Source organism: Neovison vison, chromosome 6 (assembly GCF_020171115.1).
Source record: "Neovison vison isolate M4711 chromosome 6, ASM_NN_V1, whole genome shotgun sequence".
NCBI lineage: Eukaryota > Metazoa > Chordata > Mammalia > Carnivora > Mustelidae > Neogale > Neogale vison.
In genome coordinates, this window is record NC_058096.1 from 96,492,756 (window position 1) to 96,514,314 (window position 21,559).

Consider the following 21,559-nt stretch of genomic DNA (forward strand, 5'->3'; position numbering starts at 1 on the left):
AACATACCTTTTTTGGGGGGACACAATTCAACCCATAACAAAAGCATAGCTATAAAGGAAAAGACTGACATATTTAACACATTAAATAAAAAGCGAGAAATTAATTCCTTTCTTCTGTAAGAGACATCAGATAAAAGATATCATGAAAAAGAGATTAGAAGTCCTTTTTTCCATTTTAATAATCTTGGTACCATAAGACAAATGCAAATATTAAACAAAAACTACACATTTTAATATGTCATCTTTATTGAAAAAGTAACATCTTAAAAATGTAGTATAAAAATATAGAGCAAAAATTTTCTCTTTCAAGATTTTATGGAACACACATTGTAGTCTTTTTTCTTTCACTTTTAAATCCTTGTTTAAAAGGTCTTTTTCTGGGTTCTTGCCTGGCTCAGTCGGTAGGGTATGCGGCTCTTGATGTTGGGGTTGTAAGCTGGAGCCCCACATTGGGTGCAGAGATTACTTAAAAGTTAAATCTTTAAACATTTTTTAAAAAGAAGGTCTTCTTCACTTGGAGATTACTTTTGAAATTCCTCAAAGGTTTTTTCAGTATAAGGGATAAGGCAGAGGATGCTTTTAAAATTTTTCCCCGTATGATTCAGTATTCATTCACTCAGTCATTCATCGATTCATCAACGTATTTTGTGTGGGTGTTGTGTTAAGGCACTGTCCCAGGGCCTGAGGTTACAGATGGGGATGGGGCACAACATGCCCTGTGATCACCGTGCTTATATTCTGGGGAGAGGAGGCAGGCTTTAAAACACAGAGTAACAAATACATCAATTTGTCGGTATGTAAAAACTTAACTAGTGTTATAGAAAATAGAGTGAGAGGGGCCAGAAGTGCCAGGCATCTGCAGGGTGTTGTAAATTTAAGTTTAAATGAAACTTTTTTGAGAAAGACCTATTGGGGATCAGACACGTTTAAATGAATGTTTGAGCAGACAACCCCAAAGTATAAATTATGCTGCGTTTAGAGCAACAATTAGAAGAGATTAGACAAATACTCCAGCTAATTTTTTTTCCAACTGGTTAGATTAAATGGTGAAATAAAATGTTTTGTGTCACAATTTTGGCAGATAAAAGCAATTGCTCCTCTTCTGGCTGAGGCAAATAACTGATTCAACCTTAAGCAGATGTATATTAGACAATGACATTTGGTAGTGGAGGATGGGGTAGGGGGTAGGAGGGGGGATTAGATCTCTCCTAGGCTCTTCTCTGCGAATTTACCTGTGTTTGGTGTTTCCACTTTCCCATTTCTCTTCCTGCTCCCATGAGGCCAAATTCCCTTGTTCTGATTAGCTGTTCACTCGTTATGGAGTCCTTTATCAAAAATATTATTAGTACTTTGGGTCAGCTTGACTTCTGGTAGTGAAAATCACAAGCCATTTAGAAGTAATTCCTTATTCACTGAGCATAAATTTAGTTTAGTTTTTTTTTTTTTAAACAAAATGATATTATTTTGAGTAGAATGTTCTTATCTCCATCAAATCCAGGTGTATGAGATAACTCCTGTAAGGTCAAGCATGATGCAAACACCCTTTGCACATCCCATATATTGACAGAGGCTACCTCCCAAGATCATGACCTTTTAGTGGTTCTCCTTGTTGTCCGTTATGGTAACCTGGAAATGACCAAGGTGATATACTACTTACGAGATGGATCACTGGGTGCCTGGGTGGCTCAGTTGGTTAAATGTCTGACTCTTGATCTCAGCTCAGATGTTGATCTCAGGGTTGTGAGTTCAAGCCCCACGTTGGGCTCCACAGAGCCAGTGTGGAGCCTCCAAAAAAAGAGATGGATCATTAATCTTTCTTCTGGAATCCTCAGAAGAGTAGATAATAAAGACAGCTGTTTATTGCTACACAAGTGTTTGGAAACAGAATCTTCTAGGTTTCTGAGAGCAAACTGATATCTTGTAGACCCCTGAAAGGTCTTTGGGAATTTCGCTTTCTTGAAATGACTTGGTCATTTTCAGAGATATTAGAGAAGCCTGTGTTGCTTTTTGGGTCTTCTGGTTGAAGCGGCTTTGCTCAGATTTCCTTACTTTTTGTGAAGGGTCACTTTGGGAATATTGTTTTTTCTTTGCAGATTAATTAGCCAACTAAAAAGGCCCCGAAAAAACTGGCTTCTCGGTCCATGTCAATCAATTGCTTATTATTTACAGAGACAAAAATTGTATCATTTTCCTTAAGCTCAAATATCCCACCTTGATAGATGGAATAGAGTCCATATTCAGAATCTTTAGACCAACAACTATTTCTAGCACTTTTCATCAGCAGTATAGGGTCAGGATAATTTGTGTATTTGTAAATATATTGTACCATTTGTTTGTTTTTCTTTTTGTTCTGTTCTGTTGAACTTGTTCCTGAAATTTCCTCAGGTTCCTGAAACCGAAAGTATGTTTGGGAATAGATGTAATAAAATCCCCTTCTATGGATAACCAGCTCCCCATTCCTCAAGAGCAAATTATTCAAGAATGAGTGTCCTTTTCTTGATGATTCCCAGGAGTTTAGCTTCTGGCCCAAAGCTTTTTCATTCTTGGAGCCTGTATGAAGTTCAGGGAGAAAGAAAATTAAAAGAAAGAAGTTTGTAACAAAGGTAAGAATGATCTCAGTAGCTGTGCCTAGCCAATTTTTGGGTTGGGATTTTGAAGACTTTCAATCTAATACAAACTGCTTGCTCCTTCAATCTTACAAGGATTCCAAATTTCAGTCATATAGGAATCTGAGGGTATTGTATGATTCTGATCTGTTGGAAGTCCCTTACTTTCCACCTCATCCACCACTTAGGCTACATCTGCCACACTCAGCTCTAAACTGTAGCATGGGAGATGATTAACCCAAATGGCAATCTTGACTCTTGGGCAGAACTTCTATCCTGCACCCCTACCTACCTTCTTATGCTGGTGAGTTCAAATGAGTAACAAAATAAGGAAACCAAAAGAAACATATCTATTTCCTTAAGCCTGGAGCTCAGAACTTATTGCAATTTCTTTGGGTCTCTTTGGGGTCCTTCTTGGTCTTTCTCCACAATCCAGAGTCAATGACACTATTCAAGCAGAAAGCATTTCTAGTCCACAATAAGACAGGGCACACAGTTGGGCAAAGAGAGCCCAGATTTAAAGATCTTCAGACCCTTGGATCTTTAACTCCCAAAGACTTTGAGTGAAAAGGGGCCCTACTAAAATACGATATTCCTTTAAACTTTGGACCCATCTCCAGGATTGGTGCAAAATTTAGTTTTTCAATAGTGTAAAAACAACTATTGTGTTTCTTGTTGAGTAGTAAATAGTAACATTATAATAACGATCTCACTCATAGGCAGAACATGTCAATCATTCATAAAGCAAGAATTCAGGAATACCAGGAAGGCAACTGTCCTCACCAAAAATTGAAGAAAAAAAAATTCCACAGTCTTTTCATATTTTAAGTGACATCTGAAATTTCTTTAACTTGGGATGAAACCTTTCATAATAGGAAAAGCCACTATTTACAGAGTACTTAAAATTCCCAGGAATTTCACCTGTGCTAATCTTCAGCATTTTATGATACAAAGATTATCTCTACTTTGTATATGAAGAAACTGAAGCTTGATTTGATTAGGTAACTTGCTCAAAACATATATCTAGGTAAAGAGGAGCTGGTATTCCAGCATGGGGATTTAGACCACAGGACTCCTTCACTGTTGCAGCACTGCGTAGACAACAGTTCTTCAGGTAAGAAATAGACTTATCATATTTGGCTAAACCTTATGAAACTGACATGTCTGTGAGTGAAAAATGGTCAAATATTGGCAGCTTCCCATAATTCAACCAAATACAAATGCCACAAGGAATACCTAGTGACTCATGGTGAAAGTAAATAACTGATTTAGAACTTTTGAAGAGGAGGAAGATTTGATGAGAGTGAGAGAGAGAAATTACTTTGAGGAAGAAGAAGAAAAGCACAAATAGGGGTGTGGGAAACTCAAAGACAAAGTTCTCCCACCCCAGAATTTTCCATTTGTCTTGTAATCTTGCTTCTGAAAAGAAGCAATCTGAGCCCTCATTACCACGGAGCATTTTGTAGCTAGCCATATCAACATTTCATAGACAAGTTCAAAGAATAAACTATCTGGAACAAATTTTTCCATTGCCTTCCTTTTAGCCATGTATTTGTTTTTTCTCTTACTTAGAACTGGAGACAAGCTTCTTCTCCGGCTACTTCCAGTTATGTGAGCTGCTGCTCTCTGAAGACTCCTTTCACTTAGTAGGCTAGGAATATTTAGCTGTTTTTCTAAAAAGAAAAATGATAAAGAATTTTATCAGTTGTCAAACCACTTTTCAAAAACATTGTTATTCAGAACTGCTGTCGGTCAGACCCTGTAAGCACACTGGGCTTCCAAAGTTGATCGTATGGGCTTTCATCAAAATAGCCTACATTTTAATATGATCATCCATCGATTCCTGCTTATGTTTAATTTTGAAAGTATTTTAGATGAGAAGAATAAGCAGTAGCTTGGGTTAAAATTCACCGGCATCTCAAAGGTGAGGCCCATCCAGAATATAACAAAATGAAGATTCTGGCCCTTTCTAAGTCAAACAAGCAAACAAATAAATAAATCGCTGGGGACATGTAATAATTCTGCTGAGTCATTGAATGTACACAAATAACCAAGCACTGATGAATTTCCACTTTGAGTTATATATAGAAACAGAGTGATCCTGATTCTAAAGGAGCAATGGTGAGAACAATGGTCTATAGATGCTACAAACTGGTATCCAACAGTCATCCCCTAAAAGGATGCCTGCCTCCCTAAAAGGAAACATAAATTGGCATACTGGTCATGATAATCAGTATATAAAAATAAAGTCACTAATTCACTAGATAATAATAAGCAAATAAGACTTATTGATCACTTTCTGCAGTACTTTGGAGCAGCCTTTAAATACACAAATTCAGCAAACTCCCCTTTTCAGAAAATCAGTTCAAACTTCCCCAGTGTGCTTACACTGGTTACGATAAATGATATTTTATCATCAAGAAAATATTGTCAAGGGGCGCTTAGGTGGCTCAGTCATTAAACATCTATCTGCCTTCGGCTCAAGTCATGATCCCAGAGTCCTGGGATCAAGCCCCACATAGGACTCCCTGCTCCGTGGGAAGCCTGCTTCTCCCTTTCTCACTTCCCCTGCTTGTATTCCTTCTCTCACTGTCTCTCTCTCTCTCTGTCTCTCTCTCTATGTCAAATAAATAAATAAAATCTTAAAAGAAAGAAAGAAAGAAAACATTGCCAGCAATGAATTACTGCCCTGTAATAGAGAGGGGTTGCAAATCACTGTTTAAACACTAATTACACAGACTGAGTCCTCAAAGGACTTACTATCTTTTAGGAGAGATATGAACTAGACAGTGAAAATTTACTTGTGAGAAATACAAATACACACACACACACATACACACACATATATACATAATACATAATAATAAATATAAACAAAGGGTGATGGGTGTTCAGAAGAGGGAAAGAGTCCTCTTTATTGGAGGACTGAGGTCAGGGGAGGGTTTTGTGCTAAGGCTTACTCCAACAAACCAAGGTACCCTTCACATCTACGCCAGGTGCTCCTTTAGGAGCAAGGAGAAAGAACTAGAGACAAATGAATGCAAGCAAATATTTGAGGTGTGAGGATAACGATCTAAAGAGGATGAGCATGGGCAGACTTGGGAAAGAATGGAAGAAGAGCATTTTCAGAGATCAAGGACAGGGGCCACAGGCAGGATACACAAAGCATTCCTGGGCTGCAGCATAGAAGGGGTTCAGATTCGGGCTTAAATGGGGAGCCAAATGATGGAGGGTTTGAATGTTAAGCTAAGAGATTTGTATTATATAGGACACGGTAGGACTCTGAAAAATCTGGTAGGGGAAATGGAGAGATAATGTGTTGTGCTTTAGGCTATCCTATCTCAAAGTAAGGTTTGATGGGTAGAAGTTGGAAGGGTTGGAGACTGGCAAGTTACCAGACTATAACTGATCAGGACTGAGAACAGGAGGTCTTAATCAAGGCTAGGAGGAGAAGGAACAGAAAGGAGGTGGTAAAATTTCACAGGAAAGGAATGAATAGGAAATAAGAATCTCTTCCATCCATCTTGTACAAGTTGTCACTTAATTCAGGATAGATGGGCATTTGTACAGTCCTGAAGACCAAACGTATCATGGGGATGCATGGACAATTACATAATACTCCCAGAATGCTCAGCTTTGAAGGATGATGTGTCCATTCACCTTTAACTTCTACTGTTTAATAATTCATAATGCTTTGCCTGCCCTTAGACCTTGACACCTTGTTTTAAAATATGCAGAAGATGAATTTAATTATAAATATCTTACATTTAGAGGTCATTGTGAAGATTCAGGGAAGCCTAAACACAAAAGCAAATTCTAAAGAGGACATTTCTAAAAATAAACAAACAAACAAAGACAAGATTTCCTACTGGCTATAGCAGACTACATGTGGAAAAGGAACCCATGAATATGTCTGTTTGTGTGTCATGAATGCACCTTCATACGATGAATTAGTACCTGATTTCTACATCTTAGTGTGATGAATAGAGAAGAGTATTCTTCTTACACACTGAAAATAGTACATGCATCTTCTGTAGACCAGGGATCGGTTTTGCCGCATCAGAAGAAGGGGAGTGTTCACTGTTCTGATTACCACTTTCACGGAAATTTCCAGAAAGAATGCGTAGACCCTGGGAATAGGTCTTATCCTTCATGTTTCATAAAGTGTATTTAATAAAGAAAAATGGGAGTTGTTAAGCAATGAAGAAGCTTATGGTATCGAAAAAGGAGAGTTGAAAAGTAGAAAGACATCTTGTCAACACTTAAGAGAACGGCTTCTTCTCTGCCAGGCTGGTGAGCCCCAGGACTGCAGTCTCCAGCATGTGTATTCAGGTCTCCATGGCCATTAGTAATGGGAAAATGGGGCTACAGTGAGCCAAATGTGAAAAAGGAGCAAATTTTATCCAGTAGTTTTATTGACTTATGTATTCATTTAAAAATACGTATTAAGAGCCTTCTATGTGGAGAGAGAGGGAGGTGACACAATATTGTGAATGCGCTATCTGCCACTAAATTGGGCCTTCAAAATGGTTGACCATAACATTCTCAAAGGTGGTGGAGTAGGAAGATCCTGAGCGCACATCCTCCCATGGACACATCAAGGCTACAACTGATAAAGGAAATCTGTGTTCTAAGGCGCCAGACCAATCCAGCAGGGGAATCCCAGTCCTGGCCCCAGGGCCATTCCGGGTTTTCCTTCCTGCCTGGCCGTCAAGCATACAGAAGTGGCACAGATACAGAAGCAAAAGTGTATAAACCACCCCCTTCGTTTGTGCTGGTGGCTGACCTTGGGAGATTACTCTCCTCTGAACCCGCCAGTATTAAATAAACCTCCAAGGTGACCAGTGCCTGGTTCTTCCACTAGGATCCACTAGGTTCCATAAGACAACTACATATAGAGTAATTCTCTCTGAAAAGAACCTGAAGACTAGCAGAACAGCTCTTCCATAGTCAAAGATATAAAGAAAAAGCCACATGGAGACGAGTTGAAAGGACCAGGGTCAAGATCTCATCAGGACTCACCTTCAAGGCAAGGTGATCTACAAGCGGTAAGGAGATACATAGGTATGGAAACTCCCCCTGGGGAGCAAGGGATTCAAGCCCCACATGGGACACTGTGTCTCCCCCCCGCCCCCCGCCACAGCCCGGGGCCTGCCCTGGGAAGACCAGCTCTCACAATGTCCAGCTTTGAAAAATCAGTGGGGCTCACCTCCAGGAGAGCCAGAGGGCTGGAGGAAACTGAGACTCTGCTTTCAAAGGGCTTGCACACAAACTCACTCCAAAACCCAGCACAGAGGCAGTGGATTCAAAAGTGCCTGGGCCATATGTGAAGGATATTTCTTCCTAACTTCAGGGCTTGTGATAGAAAGGCAAGGATCTACAAGAAGTTTCTTTGGGAACAGAAGTGCTGGCGGCCTTTTCTCTTGCCTTCCTTCTCTCTAGCCAACTTGACCGGTGCCAGTTCTGACTCTCTCCACCAACCTTGCTAGCACCTCGCCTGGTCCTGGCATTGCCCTGTGGACCTGCCCCACCCAATCTGTCCCTCCTGGTAGAAGCCCCTCTACAGCAGATCGGCTGAGACCAGCGTCCCCCCACACTTGCTCCTGCCTTGCCGTGGAAAGATGCTCAGCATTACTTATCATCAGGGAAATGCAAATCATAACCACCATGAGCTGTCTGCACACTTGTCAGAACAGCTAATAACAAAAAGACAAGCAACAAGTGTTGGCCAGGATGTGGAGGAAAGGGAGCCCCACGGCACTGCTGGTAAATCAGGGCAGCCCCTCTGGAAAATAGCATGGAAGTGCCTCAAAAAAACTAAAAATAGAAAAGCCAAACAATCCAGCAATTCCACCTCTGGATATTTATCCCAAGAAAAGGCAAATGAAATCACTATTTCGAAAAGATATATGCTCCCTTATGTTCACTGCAACATGATTACAATGGCCAAGATCTGGAAGCAACCCAAGTGTCCACCCGTAGATGAGTGGATAAAGAAGCTGTGGTATACACACAACGGAACATTAAAAGACCATGAAATCGAGCCATTTGAGACAACATGGTTGGACCTGGAGGGTATTATGCTGAGTGAAATAAGTCAGACAGATAAAGACAAATAATGTAAAATTTCACTTGTATGTGGAATCTAAGAACAAATGAAAAAGCAAAACAAGACAGACACATAAATACAGAGAACAAACTAGTGGCTGCCAGAGGGAGTGGGTTGGGGAGATGGGTGAGAACAGGTGAAGGAGATTAAGAGGTACAGTTATAAAACAAGTAAATCACGGCGACATAAAATACATTATAGGGAAGATAGTCACTAACACTGTAATTACTTGGTATGGTGATAGTTAGTAACCATACTTATTGTAGTCAGCATTTTGTAATATATGTAAATGTCAACTCACTATGGTATACACTGAAATATAATATTGTATGTCAACTATATTTCAATAAAAAATAAAATGAGAATGATACCTCAAAAAAGAGTTACTTTTTTTTTTTTTTAGATTTTTATTTATTTATTTGACACAGAGAAAGAGATAGTGAGAGAGAGAGAGCACAAGCAAGGAGAGCGGCAGGCAGGCAGAGGAAGAGGGAGAAGCAGGCTCCCCAATGAGCAAGGAGCCTGATGTGGGCCTCTATCTCAGGAACCTGGGATCATGACCTGAGCTGAAGGCAGCCACTTAGCCAACTGAGCCACTCAAGTGCCCCCAAAAGTTATTTGTATGTTATGTGAATTTCATCTCAATCAAAATACAGACAGACAGACAGACACACACACACACATACACACACACGAAAGGTGTTATCTCTTAGGGCCAGGGAGATAAAGAATCTCCTAGGTTTCAAGCATCAAGTTAGGTGCTAGGTATAGACAGATGAGAGAAACAGACATGCAATCAATCTTTGCAGATCTTTAATCTAGTAGGGAATCAGAGAGCACACGGATAAAAAATATATATATAAAAATAAAAGAAAATACACAAGAAAATGTGATAGAAATAGCAGGGTGTGGGGGAACTTACTTAGAAAGGTAGGCAGAGGAATATTCCCTGAAAAGGTAACGAGATGATAAGATGAGAATGACAAGGAGTTAGTTATATGAGAAGCCAGGAAGAAGGCAGCCTGGGTAATAGCCCTCAAAGAGAATGTGGGTTGAAGCAGGCTGCTGACTGCGAACAGGAAGGTGGCTGTGGCTGAGAGACCACAGGATGAGAAGTGTGTGTGGGGGCGGGGGATGGTAAATGATGGCTGGGAAAGGTGACAAAGTGAGAGGCCTTGCGTAAAGAAAGTCATAAAGCCTTGTAGTGGTCAGAAGCAGAGAAGATGGGTCATGTTGGGTCCTCATTTATCTTACTTTCAGCCATGTTCCAGAAAGGATTTAGATGACTTACTTACAACACATTTGAAAGTAAAAAATAAATAACTGAAGAAATCGAGGTGAAAGGGAAATTCATGGTGGGAAAACAAGATTCAGAAGAAATAAAGTTTTGACTGCAGTTGGGGCCCCAGGTTTGGCTCTAAGCTTCCTAATGGCCAATGCAAAGAGAAAGATAGAATCAAGTGGCTTGAGATACTGAATCACAGTCTGAGGGAGGATGCGTGGAAGGGAGTGGAGGAAAGGGGCTGGAGAGCCATTCACCCCATCATGAAGTTGACAGCAGAAAATTAAAATAATAAACAAAAAAAATACTACCTGGAACTGTAGGAATGGTTTCCTCATAGGTTTTCAAAATCATCTGCAAACAGTATTGAATAAAGCTTGTTAATTTCCCTAAAAATTTCAACTGACTACAGAATGTCTATGGCCCTTCTTGCTGATGTCTAAGATGTCCTTTCCACGCCAGAGAGGAACCTCAGAAGCTTTAGATGTCCAAGCACAGGGTTTGCGTGGGGTAGGGTGGGAGCTGGGGTGAACACTGAGGCAGAGGCAGCTGTGGAAAGTTCTGTTTCTGGAAGGGGCCTTCAGAGGCCACACCTGGAGCTTCCCAGGAAGAAGGTGCCATCTGGCAAGGTAGATGAGGCTAATGTTGCCCAAACTTCCTTGTGGCTACTGGATGTGGTCCCCAGGCCTCCTCGCTTTCTCCATGTGGGGCGTGAGTCTGCAGGCAAGTGTGTGGGTTAAGTGCACTGTGGAACAGTGTTCAGGGGCTTTGAATGGCTGGGCAGACCCAAGCCTCAAGGTGTAAGACACATTGGACATACAGAGCACACCAAGGCAGGACTTGGCAACACTGTGCCATTCTCTCATTTCTGACCTATGGCCAGGGCGTTCTTCACATAAACATGTTTTACCACATGCCAATCCCTTTTCTAAACAGCTAGCATCACCTTCTTAGTACTAACCTGTGGGGAAAATCAGTAAGAAAGAGGGAAACCTTAACCTTTCTATTAGATGAGCTAATACTGAGCGCAGCTGTGGCTTCTGAGGTTCCCTCCATTTAGTTCTGTCCCCTGGGCCTTTGTCCATCCTTTCCTGCCACTGACCTCCTTTCCTGCCACTGTTGTCCCTTTTGAAACTGCCAGAAACTCTCCTCCTCTGTACTCCCACCCCAAACCAGAAGCTCTCTGTTTTTCCCTTGGTCTCAAGCCCTGACCCAATAAGGGCAGGTCCACGTCTGGCACAATGGGTGTTGGGGGGAGGAGGGAAGCCAGCAGTGGCCTCAGCATGGTCTCTTTATCTCTCTCTCATTCTGGGGTAAAAGGAAGGAAGGAGGAGGAGCAGCAGGAAAAAGAGAAGGGTAATTCCTATAGTGTGGGAAGCAGAATAAAAGAATGATAACAGTCTGGTCAGATAGTCCAGATGCAAATGTGTCAATCACAGCTCTGGGAGACTTTGCTCAAGTTACTTAACTGATGTGAACTTTAATTTCTTCATCTAATTAAAAAAAAAAAAAGGAGAAGAGTAAGAGGGGGCCCAGTCAGTTGAGTGTCAGACTCTTGATTTCAGGTTCAGGGTCATGGGATCCAGCCCCAAGTCGGGCTCCACACTCAGTGGTGAGTCTGCTGGAGATTCTACCCCACCCCCTCAGATTCTCTCTCTCTAAAATAAAGGAACATTTTAAAAAGAGAGAGAGAGGAAGATAATAGTTTTGATTCCTTCCTCAGAGAGCTGTTCTGAGGATTAAATGGCATACCATATGGAATTTTAGGATGTTTACTGGAAAATAATCTGTTCCATTAATGGCACCTGAAAAAAGTGGGAAATCATTCCCCCCTACCCTGACCACCCATCTGTGTCCTCTCCCAGCCTCTCCCTATTCTAGTGAGCAGCGGTGTGGGAGAATGGGAGGGAGGGAGAGAGAGAACAGCAGGAAGAGGTATGTGAAGTCTACCCCCACTACTTCTCTACCCTCCCCCCACTCCCTGCCCCAGCATCCAGCCCCCTCCTCAGGCTCCAGATTTCTGCTCTTCTCTGAGTTTCTCTCCCCTGCCACCCATGGGTTTGCCCCCACCAACCCCAGGGACTGCTGAGTCCCATTCCTCAGTCTTCTCAGGATGCCCCCGCTCCCCACCCACCAGCTGGCACCGCCCCCCCCACACCGCCCCAGGCTTCCTGGTCCTCAGCACCTGACCACCTGGGGCAATGGAGTCAAGCTGCTTCTGTACAGCTTGTATGCAGTGGGCGCCCTGCCGTGGCCTTCCAGTGAGATCAGATTCCATTTCTCATAGAAATGGCAACCTAGAGGACATCTGGGCTCTACTGTGAAGATTGCATGGGTTATAAATTGGAGCCCTAACCACAAGCACGACAGTTTCTATGCAAAGACAGACCGAGCACCAAACAATGGGCTTGCAATCATATCTTCAAAACACACCTCCTTCCTGCCCTGGGAATGTCCCCAGCATTTTTTTTTTTTTAAATAATGATGTATCACGAAGTTATTTTCATACCCATGTTCTCATCCTGACCTTTCTGGATAGGCAGAAGGTAAAATTATGTAATTTAATGAAACAAACTCTTTGCTGACAGAGAGTTTTTGCTAGGGATCCTGTTTAAGCAACTTCTACAAACATATTTTGTAATTGGTTATTTATTAACTATAAATCGAGATGCCATCACCTTCAATTTCTCAGTTTCTCTTTCTTCCCTCTTCCTTTCCTCTTTCTTCATCTCTATATGTATACAAAAATAAATATATGTTTAATTCCAGAGATCAACAAGGTTGGAAGAGTATAAAAACATCAGTACACGGCTTCGTCTGTCTTCTGAACAACAAAAGAAATCACACACATCTTTTATTGTGGTGTGACCTTGAACACACTGCCCTGTCTGTGCCTCAATTTCTACGATGGGAGATGAAAAGTTTAGACTAGATTGGGAGGCTCGAGTAGAGGAGTGAACTCAAGACCAAGGAGTCAGCCAGGACCCACTGTTCGGTGCTGTTCCACTTTCTCCTAGTTCTATGAATTTGGGGAAAAATCACTTAAACACTCTGGGCCTCAGTTTCCTCCTTTGCAAAATGCAGCACCTCCACTCAATGCTCGTAAGTGTTCCCTGTCCTGTGACCTTCCACACCTGCTGGTGGAGGGACCTGGTGGCCCACCTACCTTTCTAACAACCTGATGGAGTTGCCACTTCACTTGTCCGCAGGGGCTGTTCATACTGTCCTCATCATAGGGGTCCCACGGGATGTCGTCTTCCTTTAAGAAACAGGCGATGCCACTTCGGGAGTACTTGTCCTGCATCTGGGTTAAGATGGAGTAGAACACAATATTAGGCTCAAGAGCTTTTTATTTTTGTTCATTTACAAGTTAAGTGATAGGAACTGATGGATGACAGATTCAAAGATGTCTTGGCACCTGAGATAAGCTCATGGCTTGAAATAGAAGTAGCCATGCTGTCCTTTGTTTGGTGAATACAAGGAAGCAGCTGGATATTGTGGAAAGGTTACAGGTGTGGGCCATACATCCTGGGTCACAATGCCCTTCACTGCCCCAGTGTGTCCCTCAACAAACTGCTTCTTCTCTTCTCTGTTTTTCATTTGATCTTTGAGCTGGTTCATTGTGGTGATCTTTGAGATCATTTCCAACTCTGGGATGAGGAGGATCCCATTCCAAAGATGGGAAACCACCTAGGTATAAAGTAAGCAATAGAGGGGCACCTGGCTGACTCAGTCTGTTAAGTGTCTGACTCTTGATTTTGGCTCAGGTCATTATTTCGGGGTTGTGAGATCAAGCCCTGTGCTGGGCTCTGGGCTCAGCGTGGAGCCTGCTTAAGATTCTCTCTCTCACTCTGCCCCTTCTCACTCAAATTCTCTCTTTCTCTAATAAAAAGAAAGAAAGAAAGAAAGAAAAGAAACGAACAGTAGGCAATAGAGTCCATTTAAATTCCAGGATCCTAAAAAAAAAAGTAAACAAATCCTTCAGGGCCTTTGGGGTGCAGGTAATGTTCTTTTTCTCAATCTGAGCTTCTGGTATTGAGTAAATTCTAGTTACTTTTGTGAATTCTACTCCTCTGAATGGTAGAATCTAGAATATATTTCCACTGGAAATCTTAACACTGTTTTATTAAATGTCCACACTAGTTAGGGATTCATCTACAGACACTTGAAATACTATTTGAAGTTTCACCCCTCCTTCTGATTGAGAACAAGCATTTATAATGGCCAGGTAACTGTCAACAAAGTACTAGCCTGATATCAAATACACACACACACACACACACACACACACGTGCACGCACACACCCCAAACCATCCAGCACATTCTAAGCTGACAACTGGTTAATTTTACAAAGGAAAACGGGAAGTCCATTCGAGGTCAGACATTAATTTTTTTTCCTTTTTTCCTGTTTTTGTTTTTAACAACTGGGATCGAGGAGCTGTTATTTCCCTGTGCAAATCTGAATTGCTTTTCTCTGGAGAAATAAATGGCCATTTTTATCTATTGTTTGAACTTAGGGGACACCAAAGCCTGAAGGAAAGATCAAACTTAATGATGCTCCTTCCTATAAAAAGACAATCTCATTCCAAATCAAAATAATTTGTTTGTGCGAGGTCCCAGTCAGAGTCACATTGTTCTGGGCCCTGCCACGTGCCCCTCGGACATTTGACGAAGCTCCCTCAAGTGCAAAAGCACAAATCTGAGTTGATGAATTCCGTCCACAGACTGTGGCACAGAACATCCATTTACTTTCTAAATAAATGTTTACTTTCTTTCTTCCTGCCTTTAGTTACAAGAGTCAAACTTTCTCCAGTTAGTAGATGTGCTAGCGGTGACAGCTGGGGCCGCCTAAGCTGTGTGGAGTTAACAACACTGATTTGCTCCCTCCCCACCATGCTCGTCTCCTATAGACATCTACTTGCATCTCCAATATATGTGGGAGCTAAACGCATTTCCTAGGAACTCGATTAGGTATGCTTTAGAAATAGGAGAACATATCCCACAACTGGGGGTGGGGAGGGTCAGAGAGGAGGAGCTGGATTCAATACAAAGCCCAGAGGGTGGTTCCAGGAAGAGCAAGTTAGCTACATTGGACCCTGTCCCGGGACAACCAGTATGGGTGTTCTCTGGCCAGACATTGGTCTGATGAAACTGAATAAACAGGCTCACAAACGCCTATAACTTGTGGACATGAAAAGACGTGCCTGACACAGAGGATGAGGATGTCTTTTCTTACTTCATAGCAGCTGGAAGCTCTCTCCTCACAAAAAGATGAAGAGCAGGAGAAGCTAGGACCAGGGGCAGGAGAAGGCAGACCTGAGAGCTGGGGCCCCGCAGTCATGGTAGCTGGAAGCTTCTTGGGAACTGAAGGGGAGTCTGAGAGGGTGGAAATGCCACAGGGCCCAGCCCAGGCCAGAACCAGAGGCGGCTGAGTGGTTCTGGACACCCTCTGGGGATTTTCCAGAAACACCTCCAGAGGGTGGGAGGAAGAACCCTGAAAATTATGTAAGATCCTAGGCCTACATGGGAGGGAGGCTGACTAGCTAATGTGACTCCACTCTTAGCCCCAATTTTTTTTAAAAAATATTTTATTTATTTATTTGACAGAGGGAGAGAGATCACAAGTAGGCAGAGCAGCAGGCAGTGGGAGAGGGGGAAGCAGGCTCCTTGCTGAGCCGAGAGCCAGATGTCGGACATGATCCCAGGACCCTGAGATCATGACCTGGGCCGAAGGCAGAGGCTTAACCCACTGAGCCACCCAGGCACCCCTGTTACCCCAAATTGAATGAACCCTAGAACCATTGGTGGTATATGGGCAACCTGCAAAATATAAAAAAGCAAAGAACACTTTTCTGAATGAAAAATCAACAAAAAACCCACTAAAATCACCCTGATCCTAGTTCTTAAATAACCTCTCGATGATCTCTCTTGTTTTCAGGGTTGTATGTGGGCAATTGCGTGTATGGTTGTTTTCTCTTAAGACTGTATAAAAAATGTCACATTTTTAAAGCCTACCTAAAAATCATATATAGACAGCATAGATATTTTTATGGCATTCATGGTAGAAAATTTATAAAACATAGAAAAGGAAAAAAGACATCCTTAACCATACAATCTAGAGATCACAATGATCAGCATTTTGGTATTTCACCTTCTACACATTTTATGCATGAATACTGGTTTCTGAATAATTAAAGGCCCGAGGGAAAGCCCAGCCCTCCTCCCAGCCCCACATGTTTCTTGCATTTTCATATTTGGTGGTTTCTTCTCCAGACTTTGGCCAGGGATGGTGACTAGCTGCATGAGTGAGGGGGTACCATGGTTGTTTCGAGAACGATTCATGATGGTTAATGTGATGAGTCCCTCTCTGTCCTTTTTTCCCACCTCCTTCCCACGTCAAAGCATGAATTTCCTGAAGCATGCTTCAGATCAGAGCTAGTCTCTCATTAGCCACAGCTGGGTGTTGGAGGCCGGGGAGTCACGTGTGCTATTTTCATCTGCACGCCACTCGGAGAGCTTTTGCACCTAGCGTCTGCTCTTCTGACCCAGAAGCCCTGACAGATGGTTTCCACCGTGACCGCAGTTGGTGCCATCACAAACATGCTGATTGTCTAGGCCAAGGCCAACCTTGTCAGTCCTTGGCAGGGCTTGTGGTCTACAGGTCGGACTCCTTTGCCAGCTGGCTCGGAGACTTCGAAGTGGAGACACTGGCTTTCTCTCCTGCCCTGACATGAGTTTCTAAGGAATCATTTTCCACGAACCACAAGCAGCATAAAGAACCATTTATGGAGAACGGTGGCTAAGCCTCCCCTTCTCCTTTGTCTTTCCCATCTATGATGCCAAAGTGGTAGGCAGTTCCTTGTCACGAGATATTCTCAGAGAGACATAAACTTGAGAGGCTAAGCCCATATTTAGTGTCCAGGCTTGCTAGTCTACAGAGGTCCTCAGTCCTGCTTAGGTCATGCTCTCTATAATCCTTGCTCAGCTTACCTTCTGGGAACTTTCATCAACCCAAGTGGAATCTCTGATCTGTTTAAGGAAATTAATTCTTCCATTAAATATGCTTTTCCAAATTTTACACGGTCAACCAAAGAGACGCAGAGTCACTTTTCCTTGCAAGCATTCCTGACGAAGAGGGTGATGGTGGCAGGAGACTTCTCAACACTAGTTACAATGACTGTAGTTTATGGAGCACTCCTTTAATGCCAAGGCTCAAAATTGGGCTTTCTCTTTAACCTGTTTTATAATCTAGGGCAAATCATCTAATTCCTTGTGCCTTATGTATCTGTAAAATGGGGCAATTCTATTTACAAGTTCGTTACAAGCTCAGTAATTCTATTCACAAGTTTAAGGATCAAATAGAGCAGTATTTTGCCAAGTTTCTGGAACACAGTATTGGCTGAAGATCTGTTCATTCTCCTCACTTTCTGGCACTTTCCATGAATTCTTCCATATGGCTATACGTATATGTATCCATATATAACTATGCAATCAAGAAAAATGTATGCATGTGGGGAGATGTTAAGCTTTATTCAAAATTTCCATTTTTATAGTTGAATAAAAAATACTTGATCATATACACAGAGAAGTGCATGAGTCAATAATTAGTTAATTCAGTCTTAAAACTTGGCCAACTTGTAATGTCAGCAAACCGAGGTAATGGCTTGCGCAATAGAGACAGACTCATTCTGTTTATCCTGCAAAATTAACAACAGTTAGGACATGCTAGCTCCAAACTCACGAATGCAGCTGTATTCCAGACTCTCAGGTGGACTTAGAACTAGAGGCATGTTTATAGTTACACAGATGTTTTGGTTACAAATATCCAGGGCTCTTCTGAATGTGCCCTAGAGCAAAGCTGACTTCACGGGTCATCTAAGGAGAGCCCCTTCATTTTCATAATTCCTTGCAAATCAAACAAGAGTCTCTTCATCCAACTCCAAAGGAAAATTTTGCAACTATTTGAGATAACCAGATGTATACTTCACAGGGTATGCAAACAGCCTTTCCCTAACAGATACTCACTCTATGGCATTTAGATAATCTATATTTTTCTGAGACCCTTCTACTTGCATTTCCTAGCCAGCCGGCAGATGCAATGTTGCTTTATCATAATGTGGCAGGATGCAGGGGGCATCCGAGGGTGCAAATATGTTAACTCTATAGACACCCCGTAGAGGAGGAAGGTGTGTTTTAGGAGCCCAAAGACTTGAGTTCTCCTCTGCTTCCAAAGCCCTCTCTGAACTTAGGTATGTCATTTTGTCTGGGGGTCTCTAGTCTCCTCATCTATAAAATGGGGGGTGTCCAAATTTCCTTCCAACTCACAGTTCTCGTGCTCGCTTCGGCAGCACATATACCAACTCACAGTTCTCTACTACATAATACACAATTAGTCAAAACATACATTAGAACCCAAAAGCTGGCTTGGTTTATTTTCAGCAATTTTGCATTCATGGTTCCAAAAGTTCTATATAGTTGAGAAATGCAGGATCTAAAATGGTACTAAGGTTTTTTTCCCCCTCTGTCAAACGAACCTGCATTCGCACTTGGACCACCCACAGACATAGAGCAGTCATTTTATTTTCAATTATTTTATCAGGAACATAAAATGTGGGGTCCGTATGGTAACAGACTTAATTCTAGACTCTAGAATTAAGAATCTAAGAATTAAGAATCTAAGTCTTAATTCTAGACTCTAGACTCTATGCATGATGTGTCTGGGGCCAGGGAACAGACCAATGCCAGTCCTTCCTATCCTCACTGTTGTCCACACAGAAATGCCACAGATCTCAAACTGAAACATGTCTCAAAGATCAGACTTACCCTCCACCCCGTGTCTTGGAGGAAAAAGACAAACCTGATGACACTCCAAGACTTAGTGTCAATTTTAGTTCAATTGCTAGTGTTATAAAATGCACAAACTGATGAAGAGGGAAAAAACAGCTATGCTAGGAGTTTTGCTTTTGCGTCTGCCAGGAGCTGGTAGAACGAGTTCTGTAACCCCACTCGGTTCATACAGTCCTTTCAACTTAAACTTCTGCAAGGTCCTCGGTAATCATATGCGTTAGCAGTTAGGGTCCACAGGCAGAGAGAGGGAACTTTTTTTTTTTTTCCCCAGAAGAGGAAACAGAGGCAGTTACCCCCCCCAGGGTGGCTGAGCGCCTCTGTCAGGGACCGTGTGCATGGTACTGACCTGCTTCAGCTCCCTGGTGAAGTACATGTAAGTCACGGCCACACAGAGGGACTGCAGGAGCACGGTGAAAATCAGAATCAGCACGCAAGTCTGCCCAGGGCTGGGGCCCCCCGGGGCCTGCATCTCGCTGTGATCCTGTCCAAGTCTCACTGTGGCAAAGGCAGCCGACAGCGGGTTATTGCTGTTGAACCAACGATCAGGGGTGGAGCTCTTCTTGAGTTTCATTTATTTAAAAACAGTCAAAACGAAACTGAAAACAACAGGCTAGGGAAAGGAGCATTCCAGGAAGCTCTCTCCATTCTATGGGAATATCAGGGACTAAGGAGGGAAACAGACATTAAAATTGTTTTCAAAACTGGCAGGGCTGTGTGTGTTAGGGCAAACAGCTGCTTCCCCAGTGCTCGGGGCCCACTGGGGGTCCTGTGGCTGTGCCCTTGCCCAGGGACTGTGCTCATTCCTGGGCCCCGAGGCTGCATCTCATCCCAGCAGCTGGTGCCTGAGAGGCAGAGCACAGATCTGACCATCCACAGAGGCCACTCTAGTCGGGAGATGCAGGCTGCATGGGGAGAAGTTTCCTTTGTTATCTCTCCAAGGTCACTTGGTGGCCCCATGCAGCAGTTCAGCGGCCCGGTAGGTGTCTTCAGTTGGGAGGCCACGTGGTGTGGGGCTTAGCAAAAGACCTCAGGGGCTCAGACTGCCTGCAGGCAGATGTTGGTTCTGCTGCCTCCTGATGTGAAACCCTACCTGGGTTTTTAAGGGCTTTGTCCTTAAACTTCAGCATCCATGAAGTAGGGATGATAGCAGCACCTACCCCCAAAGCATAGCTGGTGGATGAAATGAATTAATTACTCATGCCTGGCTTCCTGGGGCTGCTTGGCAAATATAGCCCGTAACCTTTCTAGCTACAGACATGGAGAGTGGAGTGGCCCAGAGGATGGAGCAAGGGCTGCTCACCAACTTGAAAATTAAGTCCCATTAAGTCTGAAGTGAGATTTTATTGACAATGAGATATGGAATTCCAGAAAATGTCACCCAGAAAGACCAAGGAAATGTACCTGAGTGGTTTGGACAGGCCAAGTTCATGCCCCCCAAGGATCAACGAGGTAAGAAATGCAAGGCATTTGTCTTGGTCTCTCGTCATGGCACCCTGACCCCAATTATGTATACCCATTTGGTTTTCCAACTTTATCTAGGTTATTATTTACACACATTAAATTCATCAGTGTCAAAGGTTTGGTATACCTTGGTAATTGGATATGAGGTGTAACCACCACAATCAAGTTATAGAATGGTTACTTTGCCTTAAAAACTTCCTTCAGGGGAGCTTTGGTGTCTCAGTCCTTGAGGGTCTGCCTTCGGCTCAGGTCATGATCCTGGGGGCCTGGGATGGAGCCCCACGTCAGGCTCCCTGATCAGTGGGGAGTCTGCTTCTCCCTCCCCCTCTGCTGCTCCCCTGCTTGTGCTTTCTCTCTCAAATAAATACATAAAATCTAAAAAAATAAAATAAAATTTAAAAATAAATATAAATAAATAAAAACTGTTTTCATCCCCCCCTTTGCCCGAGCTCAGTGTGGAAACACTTCATTGTGTTGTGGCCATCTCTAATATTGACTCTCCAGGTGATTTTAGTTATGTTACCTCTGTGGATGTGTTTCCACTCTTATAAAACGAGGAGTGTTAATCAGATTTGTTCCTAGAGGCTCTCCCAGAGCGCCTGGGTGGCTCATGGTTTAAGCCTCTGCCTTCGGCTCAGGTCATGATCCTGGGGTCTTGGGATCAAGCCCTGCATTGGGCTCTCTGCTCAGTGGGGATCCTGCTTCCTCCCCTCTCTCTCTGCCTGCTTCTCTGCCTGCTTGTGATCTCTCTCTGTCAAATAAATAAGTAAAATCTTTAAAAAAAAATAAAAAAGAAATGGGAAGTATCCTAGGGGCTCTCCCATCCCAGTACATTCAGAAAACAAGGAGGTGGGGGCATGCGGGCAGGAATCTCAGCTTTGCCTCTCAGTTCAGAGGCAAAGAGAACTCTCAGAGAACACAGATGTGGCAGGCTCTAGGGAGTAAAAGTCTGTGGTCCCTTGAGACAGACTAGGTTTCTATTTCCTCTCCTGGTACCTTATAAATTTTTCTAAGCACCTGTTTCTTCATCTATGTCAGACTCTTTTTTTTTTTTTTTAAGATTTTATTTATTTTTTTGACAGAGACAGCGAGAGAGGGAACACAAGCAAGGGGAGTGGGAGAGGAAGAAGCAGGCTTTCTGCTGAGCAGGGAGCCCAATTCTGGGCTCAATCCCAGGACCCCAGGATCATGACTTGAGCTGAGGGCAGCTGCTTAACAACTGAGCCACACAGGCACTCCCAGACTTTTTTTTT

General features: G+C 42.9%; 1 protein-coding gene across 1 annotated transcript; it reads right to left on the reverse strand.

The window, feature by feature from the left end:
* Positions 1–224: 224 nt before the first annotated feature.
* On the reverse strand, positions 225–19,431 carry TNFSF10 (TNF superfamily member 10). Its single transcript, XM_044251804.1, has 5 exons — positions 19,192–19,431; positions 13,164–13,301; positions 10,309–10,351; positions 4,175–4,279; positions 225–2,550 (listed from the first exon to the last, which is right to left on the reverse strand). Exons 1-5 carry the CDS (start codon positions 19,414–19,416, stop codon positions 2,099–2,101), a joined length of 963 nt encoding a protein of 320 aa, XP_044107739.1. The 5' UTR covers positions 19,417–19,431; the 3' UTR covers positions 225–2,098.
* Positions 19,432–21,559: the final 2,128 nt, after the last annotated feature.

Bases quoted from the DNA above. Each gene is read 5' to 3' on its own strand.
- TNFSF10 (XM_044251804.1), bottom strand. From the start codon at position 19,416: ATGAAACTCAAGAAGAGCTCCACCCCTGATCGTTGGTTCAACAGCAAT. The intron at 13,302-19,191 runs GTCAGTACCATG...ATCTTAACCCAG, and splicing joins TCACCAGGGAGCTGAAGCAG to ATGCAGGACAAGTACTCCCG. The intron at 2,551-4,174 runs GTAAGAGAAAAA...AACTTCATACAG, and splicing joins AAGCTTGTCTCCAGTTCTAA to GCTCCAAGAATGAAAAAGCT.